The sequence below is a fragment of the Lissotriton vulgaris genome, chromosome 3_1, assembly GCF_964263255.1.
Source record: "Lissotriton vulgaris chromosome 3_1, aLisVul1.2, whole genome shotgun sequence".
In the NCBI taxonomy this organism is placed as follows: domain Eukaryota; kingdom Metazoa; phylum Chordata; class Amphibia; order Caudata; family Salamandridae; genus Lissotriton; species Lissotriton vulgaris.
Genome location: NC_141689.1, coordinates 2,020,374,602 through 2,020,390,369, shown reverse-complemented (window position 1 = coordinate 2,020,390,369; position 15,768 = coordinate 2,020,374,602). Strand labels below are relative to the sequence as shown.

At 46.1% G+C, this 15,768-nt stretch overlaps 1 protein-coding gene across 3 annotated transcripts in view; it reads left to right on the top strand.

Moving 5' to 3' along the window:
* The window catches only part of LRP2BP (LRP2 binding protein), a 489,520-nt gene that overhangs the window by 103,208 nt on the left and 370,544 nt on the right, over positions 1-15,768 (top strand). For 2 of the 3 annotated variants that reach the window (XM_086963334.1, XM_086963335.1), the window contains exon 3: positions 9,612-9,727. In XM_086963334.1, coding sequence (XP_086819460.1) covers positions 9,612-9,727 — 116 coding nt within the window. The remainder of the gene's footprint in view (positions 1-9,611; positions 9,728-15,768) is intronic. The other variant, XM_086963336.1, reaches the window with a different exon arrangement.

Genomic DNA, 15,768 nt, shown 5'->3' with positions numbered 1-15,768 from the left:
ACCTGGGTGACGTCTTCCACAGTGAATGGGAAGTCCATATAGTCCCTATAGTTTTGATTGAACCAGACGAGTTCCAACGAGTCAAGAAAAGATTACATTCCCTCGGGGCATGCTTCCTGGGTTGCAGTACAAGCTGAGAATAAAACATGGAAAATGCATCTAGAATACCCGTCTGGACCCTGACAGCAGTACCCTGTGCGGTGATCAGTCGGGGACATAAGCAGTAGATCTAAGGGGTCGGATCATACCAGCCAACATGCGTCCTGGCCTGTCCCATTCTCCATACTGTTGTGCCGCCGCATATTTCCCTAAGAACTTAATTTCTCTTCGTGCCTCCTCGGCGTAGTCTAACAATTCGGACATCAGGAGGGCCAAAGTGGCAGGCTCCTTTGTGGGGTAGAATTGCTCTTCAAGCCCTTTTATGAGCCTCCAGTGAGGTGAAAGTGCCACTAATGGTCTTCAGTACTCCTGACTGACCGGCTATGCACTGTCCTCTAATGACCACCTTGAACGTCTCCCATAGAGAGGCTTCAGTATCCACTGAACCTAAATTGAGAGTAAAATAGTCGGATTTCCTCCTTAAAAGCCTCATCTAGCAAGGCGTTTAGTGGGAGTCGCCAGGAGAATGCCCGGGGAAGTGATTCTGGGAACATCAATTTCAAAAGACACGGTGCGTGGTCCGATAGAGAACGCTGTAGGTAGGTGCAACACATCAGCAGTCCAAGTGGCTACATCCCGTGAAACTAACCAAAAGTCCAGGCGGGACCAAGCGCTATGATGGTCGGATATACATGTACCTTCCCTAACCAAGGGTTATCTCCAACACCATATATCGACTAGATCCCCATCAGAGATTATGGCATTCAAGGCGATGCCAGCAGCTGGATGTAAGGATCAGGACGCCTCACGTCTGTCCATGTCATCATCTAAAATAGCGTTAAAATCACCACCCCCCTGAGAATTGTTCTGCAACCAGTTGCTCTAACCCTGGTCCAAATGTCCTGAAAAAAGCTGGGGGAGTCTACATTGGGGCCATATATCGCTATTATGGCTACTGAAACCCCGCCCAGTGTGCCCTGTATGAGGATGTACCTGTCCTCGGGATCTCTGTTAATGTCACTCTCCCGCCAGTCCACGCCCCGCTTAACCAGCACAGCCACTCCTCTGGAATAATTAGAATATATGGAGGAGTACACGTATCCCCACCTGTTGTGCCTGCGCCTCGGGATGGCTTTACATTTAGGTGTGTCTGTTGCAATAGACATACATCTATATTGTGTCTAGATAGGTAAGCATGCACGAGTCTAGACTTCCTACTATCGTTCATTCCCCTAATGTTCCACGTAATAAAATTCAGTGTGTTGGCGTGGTGACATACAGTGTACGCTGAAGGAGGAGGTGTGAGCAATGGCAGCGCAATATCTTCCAATTACAAACTGTGCAATCTAACCAACAAGATGCAATCATACTGGCAATGAACAATAAAACAATCCCCGCCCTCAACCCACCACCCACTCCAACCCCCCAATCAGGTTGTAGAATACCCTCCCCAAAGTAATCAAAAAACAGTGAGTACATGTCTGTACAGGGAATTCTCCCATGGGGGCGCAGCGGGACGGCAAACTACCCTGTTCGTACAGGGTGGCCGGGAATACTGCAGAGTGGGCTGGGTGACTATGACAACATATTAAAGTCCAAAATACTGTGTAACCCAAGTCCAGCAGCTTCACAACACACCAATGTACCCAGGCCCACATTTTAACGCAGCCAAACATTCAGGTTATATAACAGTACGATACCCATGTCAGTCATTATCGCTTATGTGGTCGGCTGAAGACATCTCAGATCCCCGTGTCTCTTTATTCCTCTTCCTCCCGACATGTTCGGCAAATTTCAAGGCAGATTTCGCATCTGTGAAGAAGTGGGCTGTGCCGTCATGTGAGACCTTGAGCTTGGCAGGATACAGTAAGGAGTAGGAAATCTGTGCTTGCAGCAGGATACGTTTTGCAGGTAGGAATTCACGCCGTGCCGCCTGTACAGCTGGAGTGAAGTCTGGATAGAATGATATAGTATTTCCTTTATGTGAAATTTTGCCCTTCTCCCTAGCTCTGCTAGACGTGCCCGGGCCCAGTCCAGATGCAACGCGGTCGCGAAATGGTGTCTGCAGTGCGCAGAGCGTTCCTTTTCCCTTCACTTCCCTCATGCTTCACTTCACCAAGCAGGGCGCGTGTATGCAGTGGTTCCCCCTATCCCTCCGGTCGATGTCTGTACCTTAATCAGGGGGTCTGCTGGGGGCAGGAATCCAGCAAGGCAGCCTCAATTCACAGGCTTGCTACACGCCGGCAGCCACGGGCTCTATTTTCAGGGCTGCCCACCACCGCCACGTCAGGAGCCTCTTTAGCGACTGACCTTCCTCCACTAAGCTGCATATTTCAGTCTCGGAACGTGGGACGCCTACGGAAGGAGCAGCGCGCTGATCCGCAGATATTCGGCTACTGTAGAATGGTTTTGAACACAGCAGCAACCCTGTGTGCAAGGATAATTAAAGGATTAATCCCCGGCCGGCTGAGCTCACTTACAGAGCGGCCATTCTGCTGCGCGGCAGACCACGCCCCCACCTTTGGCTGTTCAATACTCAGGGTCTCAGATGTGCTCGCGCAGTGTTCCTAGTCCGATTCCAACACTGAACCACTGCACTCCGGGGCGGCATTCTCTGCTTAATTTTTGCTTATCAGTGCCACTACCTTCATTGCACTCTGTCGCTCCAATTGTACCACTTCCTGAGTCGAGCCCAATGCATCTTGTTTGGCTACTCTTCTGCGGGATTTGACTTTGCTCTTCCCCTACCGTCCAGGCTCCCAAGGTGGGGCCTTGCCTCAATGGCACTCTAGCCAGTTCCTGGCCTTCTCCGGGAAGTGAAAGAACTATGCTACTCCCTCAGTGGCCACTCACAGTCCAGCTGGGTATAGCTTTGTATACTTGTAGTCGAGTTGATGGAGCTGCTGCTTTACACTCTGAAAGGAGGCCCGTTGCCTCTGCATCCCTAGGGAAAGATCCGGAAATATGTGCACCGCCACTTTGTTCACCTGGAGCTCCCCTTAGCGTCTCGCTTGTGCCAGTATGTGGTACCTGTCCTTATAGTGTAGGAACCTCACCACCACTAGGAATGGTCGGTCTCGCCAGCACCAAGTGGGCTCTCTCAAGGGCCTAGAAGGCTGATATTCTCTCTGGTGCTACCTCTGTGCGCAGCCAGTTTTCAAGGTAGTCCACCATGGTGGCCCCTTCCACCATTTCCGTTAGGCCCATCACTCTGACTTTGTTCCGGTGGGAGCAGTTTTCTGCATCTTCCACCTGGAGCTCCAGCTGCGCACTTTCAACTCAAGAGCGGTGAGTTGACGTTTCATTGTTGTGAGAGCAGGGGCGGATTCTGACAGTTGGCGCTCATTTGCTGAGACTCTCTCAGTCAGATGTCTGTGATCCTCCCTCAGAATGCCCGGGTCGATACCTATGGAGTCTATCTTCGACTTTAGCCTCTCACTGGAAGTAGTTATTGCCTGTGGGCTATCTTGTAGGGTTGGGTCTTTGGGGGTTCTACTTGTGAAGCAGGACCCATGCTAAACCTCTTGCGAACTCTCTGCTTGGACTCCACCTAGTGTGAGCATCTTGGTCATTTTCCGCATTGCTGTCGCAGAGTGATTTCGTCTCTCTTGTCCCTGCCACGTGTCCTTGATGTCCAAATGCCTGTCACCCTCTGATGAGATGTCCCACTCCTCCTCAATAGACACTTGGAGATGAGTGCAGATTATCCTCTTTTCCAGCCAGGGCAGGTGCCTCAGGGAGCATCCTTGCATCAGCAGTCCAGCCAAGACGCGCTGTAGCATGCCAGTGCATGGTCTTGGTTATCTCATTAGGAGGTCCTCAGGGTCTTGTACTCTTCGGCCCTCTGGAGTCACGTGCAGCAGCCTGGGATCCTTATGAGTGTTCTGTGGAAGACTGGGCTCCGCCTCGCAGGACTCAACACAGTCCAGGTTGTCCAAGTCTCAGACCCCCATGCCTGGGACTCTGATATTTCAGTCGGACGGGCCCTTCTGTGCCGGCTCGGCGGACCCATCCCTTCCTAGTAGGTGTCCTGTGGCTGCTACGGTCTCTGAGTCTTGCGTGCACTAGCTGTCCACTGCTATTGGTAAGCGGAGGTTTTACCTCTTCTTGTCGCTGCTGTCATGCCCTCAGGGCCCATGTCGCTGTGTCCTAGGTGTCTCCCTAGGATAAACACCTCTGGTGGGGCAGGTATGGTCCCTCAGCGGTTCCCCCCGCTATCTCAGTGCATCAGCAGTAATGCAGTCTCACAACTCCAGAAGCCTCACCAGGGAGCAATAGCAGATGCTGGATCCTCCTCTGCCTCCCAGTTGTCCAGTCTCTATAAGCATAGCTCTGTGTGGTCTAGGGCGGCATTCTGCTGCACATCACCTGTACCATCGTATTCTTAGCAGGCCAAGACCAGTTAATCAATTCTCTGCCGGTGCCCAGCAGCTTCTAGGTGATCAGACTCCTGCAGATGCCCACTGCTCAGCTCAGGCGACTGGCATAGCCTTGCCTATTAAGGCCCCATGCTCATTAGTCCGCCTGTCACCAAGACGTGGTCAGAGCGCTCCGGCACCACTTAAGTGCAGATGCCACATCCAGTGGGATGGTGCAGTGAGCTAAAAAACGGTGATGGATCAAGCCCTGATCTTTGGACTGGGTAAGAGTGGTCTGCTTAATTCAGACACTCTGTTCATCACCACCCCCTTTTCTGAATCACATCCAGTGCAGGCGTACATGGCCCTGGGGTCAGGGCTGGACTCTGGCTCTATCAGCCTCAACTGGGGTCAGGGGCAGCCTTAGGGTTTGTCACCTGCCTCTGGTACTGCAGGGCTCATTGTCTCCTACAGCTGTTTGTCTCCGGGGGTGCCTCCACAGTGGTCCCCGGCGAGGTCAGGGACGGGCCATTTCTTCCCTCAGAGCGCTCAGCAGGTCCGCCGGTTCCAGGGGTCCGCCCTGCAGCTCAGCTCCCTGTTCATTCAAGGAGCCGAGCCATCTTGGGTTGCTCGCAGGTGCAGAGGACGGTCCCGTTTTTAGGGTTCAGTGCCCTCTAGCTCAGTTGTTTCTTGGGTCTTGCGAGCCCCCAGATCAGGGTACAGTAGGGGCCCCCCTCAGGGTCAAGTAGTCTTCTGAGGGTAGTCAGGATGGAGCTGGAAGGCAGCCAGCTGATTGGAGCTCTCAAGCAACACTGCTCACTCCGTCGGCATCAGACCACGCCCCCTTTGTGTTCTTTTTTTATAAATCTCTTTGGTGCTGCACACCTCCATAATGGTTTATGAGGCCATAATTTCAATTACCACTTTTTCAAATGTCTTGAGTACCTTTATCACAGTTTTTCAATTGTAACCATCTCTGTGCCCCTGCAGATGCTCACCTCTGGTGCCCCTCTTTCCGCAGCTAGCACTTGCAGCCCTGACCCATCTGAAGTCTGATTTGCCTCCCGCTAGTGAGTCTGTGATCCTCAGGTTGACACTGTACTCCTATGGTTTGGCTTCCTCGAAGACCATACTACATTCTATTGCCATGCTGCACAGATCCCAACCGCGGCCCGCTGGAGCACCCCTCAGACAGTCTGTAAACGCCGCTGCAAACACCACTACAAATGCGCTTCTAGATCACTGCACAGCACCCATTTGCTGCACTCAGCACAGCTTCTCATCAGTGCCCAGGACAAGGAGTGCTCCTCCACTCATTCGCTTCGTACCATTTTAGCAGTCAGATAAGGCCACATAATGTCCTTAACTCACCAGTGGTTGCACATTCCGATCACAGGAGGGATATATGAACAATAGGGAAAGTTAGAGGGTTATCGGCGTCCTTATGTTTAGTAAGATGACGGGTTTGTGGTGGAGGCCCACCAGGAGCAGCCTCAGAAAGCATCTTTTTACATCTTGCATCAGGCCACAGCCCCCCATAACCTTTCAAAGATTTCTATTGGTTTCAGCAAAAAAGGCATGTTTTCTCAGTTTTTTTATCTCTGTACAAAAAAGATATTTTCGCATAACCAACTTATGAGAAAAACATGGTAAAATTTGTAATCAAGCAGGCCAATAGACTGATAAATAGTTTAGAGGAGGAGACAAGAAAGCAGGAGGATACTGGAGACAAACAAAATGGCGAAAAGGGAATGATTTTGGTGGAGCTATAGCAAATTGAACACAGGTAGGGGAGTACCTGATGACCAAAGCTGGCTTAATACAGGCAGTTGTGCAGAACATTTGGACCATGCCATAGCTAGCCTTATGGAAAAAATATCAGTCCTACTGATCCAGTGAAAGGCCAATGTTGATCAATTTCACAAACCAAACTTTTTAATCGGGCCCATACACATTTACCCAAGTGTGTATTCCCACTCCCTGGCCAAACTGCTGGGGGTCAAGTTTTATAATTCGCCTAAATTCTGATTAGTTAATTCCTTGTGAACACAAAATAGTTTGAAATAAACTCAATACCTAACTAATCTTCACAAATAAACACTCTTTCCTCTGGTCGATGGACCATTAGTTGAGTTAGTTGATGGTGATATTAACAGATCTCAGTGAAATAACCACAGACTCTGAGTAGGATTCATAAGCTTTATCTAGGATTTCAGTCATGAATTGAACGCTCGTTAATACAGATTCACAGTACAAACTCCATCAGTCTTCTCATGGGAGAGAAAATCTCAGTTAGCAAATACATTCGTTTACACCGAATTCATTCAACAAATCAAAATGCAAAGAGTGGATAGATGAAGAGACTAAAGGCACATAATAAGATACATTTGCAAAGAAATATGCACATTTTAAGACTGAATGACATTTACCTAATTAAATACTCAAAACCACCCCTCTGGCCTAAGGACTGGTGGGGGTCCCCTGAATTAAGATCATGAGACAAAGACTACAGGACAGGATCAGGACAGGGCAGATACTTACTAGACTTCTCTATAAACCCGACGCACCAGGGCATATCCCTCTCGTACACTCTCTCCCTCCTCGATGTTCTTCCGGAATCTCCGAATCTAATCATGCTGTCATTTGGATCTGAATCTTCCCAGTCTTCTCTCTCTTCTTTGATGTGTGTCTAAATAACTTAAGTCACTCTAGTTATAGTCTTTATTTCTACATGTTCCACCCTCAAGCGTTGCAATTATTGATGAAGTACAGAATATGAGTAGACGGGGCCAGGGAAGTTTTCATCACACCACGCTGACATATTACATTTTTTTAAGGTTCTTATTGTCATGTAAACCCTTCCCCTTTACCTCATTCATGTTGTCCTCTTCCCATGCATAAATTGTTGCTATTTTAATAATTCATTCAATACAGGCTACATAGACGAGTGATACATGTCTTCTTTTCTCCATGCCTTTCGTCCTTGATATTTGGCAGTCATTCAGCTCTTTCAGTCATCGGGTCACATTGCGAATCCACTGAGCATGCGCAGCTCCTTTTCATCCAGCGCCACTTTCCTCCCTCTGTTAGTGTCACCGCAGGCCCAAATGTACACTATTAATAAAAGCATCATAAACACATGTTATTTTCTTAAACATATAATTTCTCTAAGCAAAGGCATTAACAACTGCAGCTTTCTTTTAAGTGAAAGCAAGAATGTGCCGAGCATGTGGCTCCTCGAGACCACATGTTAGTCTTTCTGCACATGCATGAGGTTTTTTTCCCCCTCAAAGCGAATTAGTCACTATCTCTACGTAATTCTGGTTTGCACATCCGCAAAGCGTTTTTGCAAAATAAAGCGGGTTTTAGTTGCGTTGCATTTTATTTTTCTAAAGCTTTTCTCCCACGTGTCGTTGTCTGGTGTATATTAGTTTTCGTCTCATCTATAGTTTAAAAAGTTAGTGAAAGTTAATGAAGGATTGCTCAGAGCAAGTTTTGTTTTCATGAATCCTTGATCCATCACTCCCACCATACACCAAACAAGCATTTAATTATTTTGACAATTGAAGTGTAAGTAATAGTGTTGAAATAATAGTAGAATCCATCAGGATGGCAGAGGTAATGTCCTCGGCCATTCTGATGAACAGAGTGCCATCCGTCAAATGCTGAATCAGGCCCTCTGTCTCCAACTGCAGAAAAAAGTCTTCTGGTCAGTCCTGTAGCTCCTAACTCCTCAGGGCAGGTTTCTGGGCACCAAGTCTCTCTTCAGCCAGGTCTCCTGCCGGGTCTTGACATTTTAGTCAACTGGGCCCTCTAGGAGTCAGAAGTCCTGCATTTGGTGCCCCTGAAGCAGGTAAATAAGAGCAGTTCCAGTTCTCTGGTACCAGCAGGAGTCCTTATGTGAGTCCTGTTCTTTCAGCAGGAGTCTGAAGTCAGGATAATCAGGATTATTCTTCCAACAGGGCGTTCTTTTAATCAGATGGAGAAATCCTAGGTTCATGAATGTTCTGAGGTGGTGGTTTTTGAGGTTCCAGATTTATCCTGTGCCCTCACCAGTGATTAAAGAAAATCTACCACTCAATCCTAACTATTTTCTCGCAATCAGCACTTCCTTTTGCACCACTTCTTCTTTGCTTTACTATCAAAATACCCAGGCGCCCCTGTTTCAAAATGGCAGGCTCAGCTGCCACCAGGCAGGTCTTTCTTCAGCTTCTTGGTCTTTCTCCTCCCGAATAGGTAAAAACTGGTTTTCCCTTCTACTGTGGATTGAGCCTGAATATCTAGAAAGCCCAGGGGATGAATAGGAGATTTCCTCTCTGGCATCACCAAGTCAAGAGCGGTAATTCTAACGCTGCTAATTTTTGTGCCAGCTGTTCCTGTCCACCCTCAGATTGCTAATCCCTGCTAAGTGGCCAGCAGGTAACACCCATTTGCCTTTCCTGGGTACATGATCCCAGGTCTGATCCCTGAGAGTCCATTCAGCCTTCCATCCTTCCAAGGGGGATAAAACGAGTACCTGCGAGTTGATTAATAATACACATCTGGTATTTCAGTGCTGAAATACCCAGTGTTGTAAAAAATACAGCTGGGATTAGGTTACACTGGAGCTAATTGCCCAGACATGAAAAATACCAGCAGCAGAACAGTTAATTCACAATATTTTGCAGCTTAACAAATACTGTTGGTGGTCAAATTTACTGTTGGATGGTAAAAATGCTGCCGTTCGAAATATACATTTCTATGTCAGGGCAGGGATAGGGACCGTGCAGACAAAGCTGGTTAGGGTTTGTACCCTGATTTTACGGTGTAAGTTCAATGTGTTCTGGACAGTAGTTTTCTGTAATGAGATTTTCTGGGGACAATACAACAAGTGCTGGCAGTAATTCAAGTATCACAGGGCGTAATTTTGTAATCGCAGTGGAATTTTTTGGGTGGGTGTTATTTACCCCTTCTGTAATGCCAATATTTACGGTCGTAGAAAGACTCATAGTCGTGTTGGGTTTTTGCAATCAAGCTTTGAAGTAACCTTTGCAGTGCAAGAAGCAGGGACTGACCATATTGCACATAAGAGTCTAATGATGTTTTATGCTTGTTACAAGTTGAGTGCTTTATACCATTCGTCATTGTAGTTCTAATATTTATGTCATTTGGCAGCAGCAGAACCTACCCATGATGATCTGGTGAAAAGAGCTGAACAATTTCTAAAGGAAAGAATCCAACAGGGCGACCACCAAGCACCATTCCTGCTGGGGCAGCTGTACTTTGAAGAGGTAAGTTGTTTCCGTATCCTTAAAGTTACAAAATCAAACTTTAAAAAGTTGTGAAGAAGGAGAAAGATAAGAAAGACATAATGCAATTAGAAAAGTGCTAATTTTTCTGAGAGTCATTTCCTCACTAATGTGACTATAGTTAACCTTAAAGGGAAGAAGGGAAAATGGTCTTAAGCTGCAAATAGTTTTCCCAATCCGTCGATCCCATGTTTGTGCTATGTTACGCTCCTTCTCCCCATTTTCAGATGTCATTAAACGACCCCAAACCTCTTTCCAGTCATTCCTCCTAGGTAAGAATAACAGGCTGGGGTGAAGTTGATATTTAATTGAAGTTTTTTTTAACACATTTTTAATCATATTTATAAACAGACATAGGCAGACCAGATCTTAGGGGTCATTAAATCTTATAACCATCTTAAATGAAGTATGTATTCTACTTTAGTCAAAAGTATAGTCCTCTGGGTCCTCTGTGGGACGTGGCCTGTTTTGCACCAGAGGTCCGAAAAAAGGTGTTTAGTGAAGATCAACACACACCACTAATCTGCAGATTCACAGATATATTATTAGTAGACCCAACTTCACCGTCTTTTTCTGTAGACCTAGCCACATGATCCAAGACACCCATATATAATCCTTCTAGTGGTAATGTTCATTACTTATTGTGATTGTGCAGTGTCTCTTGATCTACCCCCTGTGCATTCCTTACCACATTCAACTCCTCTAGTGACCACTAGCAGTCTAGCAGCACTTCACCATCTGTAGTATCCCAGACAATACATATTTTCTCTTTTTTACTACCCTCAAACCACAATTAATGTATCTTGTTGCAAATCTGTTCTTCCTGCCAGTTTACATTAGAGAATATGTGACTACAGGACAGCTGAAAATGTAGCGGACCCGTTTGCTGTAGCCTCTTTCTTTTCTCCCCTCAGGACCCTCTAGAATGAAGCATCATGTTGACGTGTTATTACCCGCTCTTTTCTTTGAGACTGCTTCCTTGCCTTTCAGTTTAAAACATGCAGGTTTCTTCAATTCTGCAGCACCCAGGTCATGCACAAAGGTTTCTGAAGCCAGTCTGCAGTGAGCCTATTTAAGTTATACTTTTTAAGTCCAAGGAGAAAAACTGCTCGTAGGATGTGGCCCTCCTAAATTCTTCTAGGGGCTCTACTTTGTTTTCCAAATGAGCGTTCTCTACCATAAATAGATTCATTATTAATCTATTCTGTCTGCAGTTCTTGGATTTCCCTCATGAACTTGACTTACCCTGGCGTTGAGCTTGTGCTGAGCACTATTGATCTTATCCAGTATGTATTCTATTTTGGACCTGCTCCCGTCAATCCTCTGAAGCATGGTCATAATTCCTTTCTGGGATGGGAAAATGACCAAAGACATCTGACTAGGACTTCCTACCTGCTATAGATTGCTTATGTGAAATAAACCTCTTGTTTTTATTGCTTATATCAATATTTTTGTAATACACCAGAAATATTTCCCACAGCTGCCATGAGTCATGAGTATTACTATGACCCTATGGTGCTGGGGGAATGGGCAGGTGTCTCACGAATTCCCTGATGGGCTATGCTCGTTGGATATGAATGTGCAAAGAAACAACACACCTGGCAAAAACATGCTGCCAGCAATTAGGTATAGGGTATTTCCCTCTTTTCCTCCACCACCCCCGGAATCAATGCATGCACACCAAGGACTTATAGTAGATATCTTAATTTATTATACACTCTATACTAGGGTAGAATGTATGTATTCAAGCTATTACGAGAATTAGCCAAGCATTAGCACAGGTGAATACTGACTAAATACACAATATAACCCCTTCGTTGGAACTTTGGATCTGACATCCTAAACCCCACAGAAGGGGAGACAGGAGTGATTCTGAAACAGTTTGCCTACTGGGGCACTGTAAAAGATGTCCAGCCTCCACCTGCATTTACCAGGGCTTGGTCCCTTAACAATCCTCACTATCCATTGCTAATATATTTATGATGGGCTTCACGATTTTTTTATTTTATAAAAAAAAATATTTTTATTAACTTTGCTCACAGACTCACAAAATACATAGCAATGTTCAATTATCATGAAATAAGTTGGCAATTCATTGTACATTCAAGTTCAGATCAATCAGTATCCGAATACCACCACCCGTACCACTTTCCTCACCCGCTCCCCCCCCCCCTTGCTTGGTACTTCCGCCAGGGACCCCAGATCTTTCTCCATTTAGGGCTTCACGATTTTTGATTAATAGGCCTCTTTTCCGGATGACTCTGGAGTGCATTTTTATCACGGTTGGGCTCCAGGGCCTGACCCTCGCGCAGAGACTTAAAAGCATATGCTTTGGAAACAATTCTCCAAACAGTGGTATAATATGCTGTGAGGGTATGATATGGTGTGGTTGTGTGACCCCACCTTGTAATACACTACCAACACCTTTAGGACCAGTCAGGCTTTGTTTGTTAAACCTTAGCTCAACCCTGTGTAGCTGTGGGTCTGAGCAGTAAGGTTACACAAATGAACAAGTGTAAAGAATTTGAACAGCACCAAAACCATTGAAGAAGAGAAAAACTCGACACTCAAGAAATCAAACACCAGTTTATAAAAATAGACTGTATTTTTATGAATTCATGGGTACCAAAATGAAAAAGGTCCACTGGTGGGTTCCAGAGATATAGATTTTAGAAGAAACAATAAATCAGGACTTTTCACTGACCCGCAAACAATCAATTGCAAATTCAATTACTCTGACACTAGAAACTGTTTTGAGAAAATCTTTAACAAGTTGAGATGTGGAACCAGTCAAGGAGACCAACAAGGTCTAAAGAAATAGTTGCCTCCTCAAGATGAATTGACAGGGGCTTCCTGGGGCTACTCCTCAGTCCACAGTCTTGGTGAGGTGATTCTGACCACAGGGGCGGCGTTCCTCAAAATCCTCTCAGGGGTCAGCAGAAGTGAAATAAAATGAAAATAAAATTTCTAGAGCACGACTACTTCCTGGGGGTATCTAGGTGCTAAGCCAACCAAGAGAAACAGCATATACTGAAAGCGCGAGGATAAGAACTACTTATTAAATAAACAGGGATTTAGTATTTTCCTAAATTCCAATAGGTTTGATTTATTCTTGAGTTCTAGGGGGAACGGGTTTCACAGCCTTGCTGTGCAGGCTATGAAACTCTTCCCACCCCATTTGGCTTTTTTGAATTTGGGTACTATATGATTCCCACTGAAGTGAGAGTGAAGAGGTCTTATTGGAGTGTATCGTTGAAATCGATGTGCCAGATAAGCTGGGCCAGGGCTGTGTAGGGCCAGGAAGGCTATGCAGAGGGCCTTGAACTGAATATACTTTGCAGTAGATAGCCAGTATAGCTGAACCAAAGCTTGAGAGGGGGCTTTGTGTCTAGAGATTCCCAGCAGTCGTCATGCTGCCGCATTTTGGAGCGTCTGTAGTTTGTTGAAGAAGCGTTTTTGAATGTTGGTGTACAACGCATTACAGTAATCCAATTTGGAGGTGATAAGAGCCGTGAATACTGTTTTTTGCAAGGTCAGTGAGATATAGGGCAAAATCTTCCTAAGAAGTTTCAGAATGGAAAAACACGAAAGTGTGATGTGATTTATCGGACCTTCAAAAGATAGTTTAGTCTTGAAGATCACCCCTTAGTTTTTTACATTAGCACTTGGGATTGGAAGGGTACCAAGTTCTTGAGGCCACCAGTTGGGAGACCAAAAGGAGGGATTATTGCCTAATAACAGGACCTCAATTTTTGAGGAGATTAACTGGAGACAAGTGTCCTACATCCAATTGCCTATATCAAGCATGCAGTCATGAAATTTAACTGCAGCGGCATCTGGGTTCCCAACTGTCGACACAACAATCTGGGTATCGTCGGCGTAGGAGATCAAAGCAAAGCCATATTTAATCAACATCGTTAGCGGGGTGACATATAGATTAAAAAGGGTGGGGCTCAAAGAGGACTCCTGCGGCACCCCACATGGCAGAGAGAAAGATGGTGATGTGAAATCTCCTAAGGTCACTATTTGAACTCAAGCAGTTAGAAGAGATGTTAAGAAATCCAGGGCTTTGTCTTTGATTCCAATGAATGCAAGCCAGTCAATGAGAAGAGCGTGGTTGACCACAGCAAGCACAGCCGAGAGATCTAATAAGATCAAGGCCATGTTGCCCCCACAATTTATAGTCTGTCTGATTTCTTCAGTAGTGGTGATTAATGCAATCTCTGGTCTATGATGACTGTGAAACTAAAACTGAGTAGGGTCCAGAATCTGATTAGCATTTATAAAGATCTTCCATTCCTGATTGACAGCAATTTCAGCAAATTTGGCTGGGAATGGAAGACAAGAGATCGACCTATAGTTGATAGGTCCAATTGCGACTGGACTACCAGTTGCCCAGCACAGTGGAATCAGCAGTTTCCTTTTTTGGGCGATATCTATCTTTCTAGGCAATCTAACTGCGCTCTGGCAGCTGCCCTGGGTCCAGCAGGCTCTGGTGTAACTTTTGAGTGTGTGTAGTCCTGGTTTCTTAGGTTGCACAGGGGCAAGAAGCTATAATTTGGTGATCTCGACTTCCAACTCACCAGGCAGGCTACTTCAGCTTTTGTGTCCCTGTGCTGTGAGCAGGAAGTCAGCCAGCTGACTCTTGGAGTTTCTGCTTCTGGCTGGCTCAGAGAGACACCTTCTCCAAGAGCAGGACACAGCAGTCACAGTCTTTTCCTACGTTAGCCCAAGGAGCAGAAGGTTTAGTCCAACTCCGGTGCAGCCTCTTCTTTGTCAGTTCCAGGGTCATCAGAGCAGTTCTTCTTCAGTCCTCTTCTAAAGTCAAGGGAGATCAGACTTCTGGGTGCCAGTGGTGCCCCTTTTACACCTAGGAAATGCCCTTAGGGATGGTCCTAGTCAATCACCTATGGGCTACTAGGTTCCCTTCCCCCTGTTGACAATTTCCTGTGAAGTGTGGCATCTAGCTATCCTAGAGTGCTCTATTCTGCCCACTCCCAAGATGTCGGGACCCATCTCCTGGTGTGTGAAGATCAGTAGTTCACCCTACATGTGTGGCTACCTATGGGCTACATATCCATGAAAAAAACGGTTCGGCCAGTGTTTTCCTCTCTCTGTCCCTGACGCCAACCTGTCTGCCCGAACAAAACAGCAGCCCTTCACTTAGTGTGTTCACCATTTACCCTTCAAAGGCTGTTTCACCTTTGAAACACGCCTTTTTGACCAACACCACCGTTGGCTTGCTGCCAGGAGGAGGTAACACCTTCTTCAGTGGCAGGCCTCTATTCTTACCTATCCTGGGAGATGTGGACACATCTACCCAGGGTGGGAGAAGGTATTCTCATGGCCAGCCTCAGCAAATGGCCACTGGGAAACTGGGGAACAGGGTGGCAACTTTCTAAAAGTTACTCTAATTTCAACTTTGGCATCAACTCGGGCTTAATGTAACGAGTCGTTTGATACCTTGAAGTACCAACTTTGGTAGTCCCATTAAGTCTCAGATCAGAACCTAACTTTCTGCGATTCAGGAAGTCTCTCAAAACCCTTCTCTTCCCTTAAAGCATTGACATCCCCTACTTTCAGCCATCAGGAACTTGAGGTTTAGCGCTGGGATACTCCTGGGTGACTACGCGCTCTATAAAAACCTAAAATAAATAAATAAACATTCAGAAGTTACCACAGCTGAGGTGTCAGCGTGTACCACTGGGGCTACCAGCCTCGCTCCTTGTACAAACACCAATTGCGGGTTTTTACTGCTAGAGCATGATAAATGCATGTTCTACTTCTCTAATATGCTGCTCCTGACTTAAGACTCAATAGGCCTGCTGTGGGGGTGACTTACATGCATTTAAAAAGGGAGTTTGGGCTTTGCCTTTGATCAAAATTACAAAGTCGAGTTAGTTAGTGACTCATAGTCTGCTGTGGCAGACTGTGAGACACGTTTTTCCTTGTCCCACTCAGGGTGGCACAATAAGTGCCACAGTCCCAATGGAGACACTCTAACTTACAGGCCCAGGGTACAC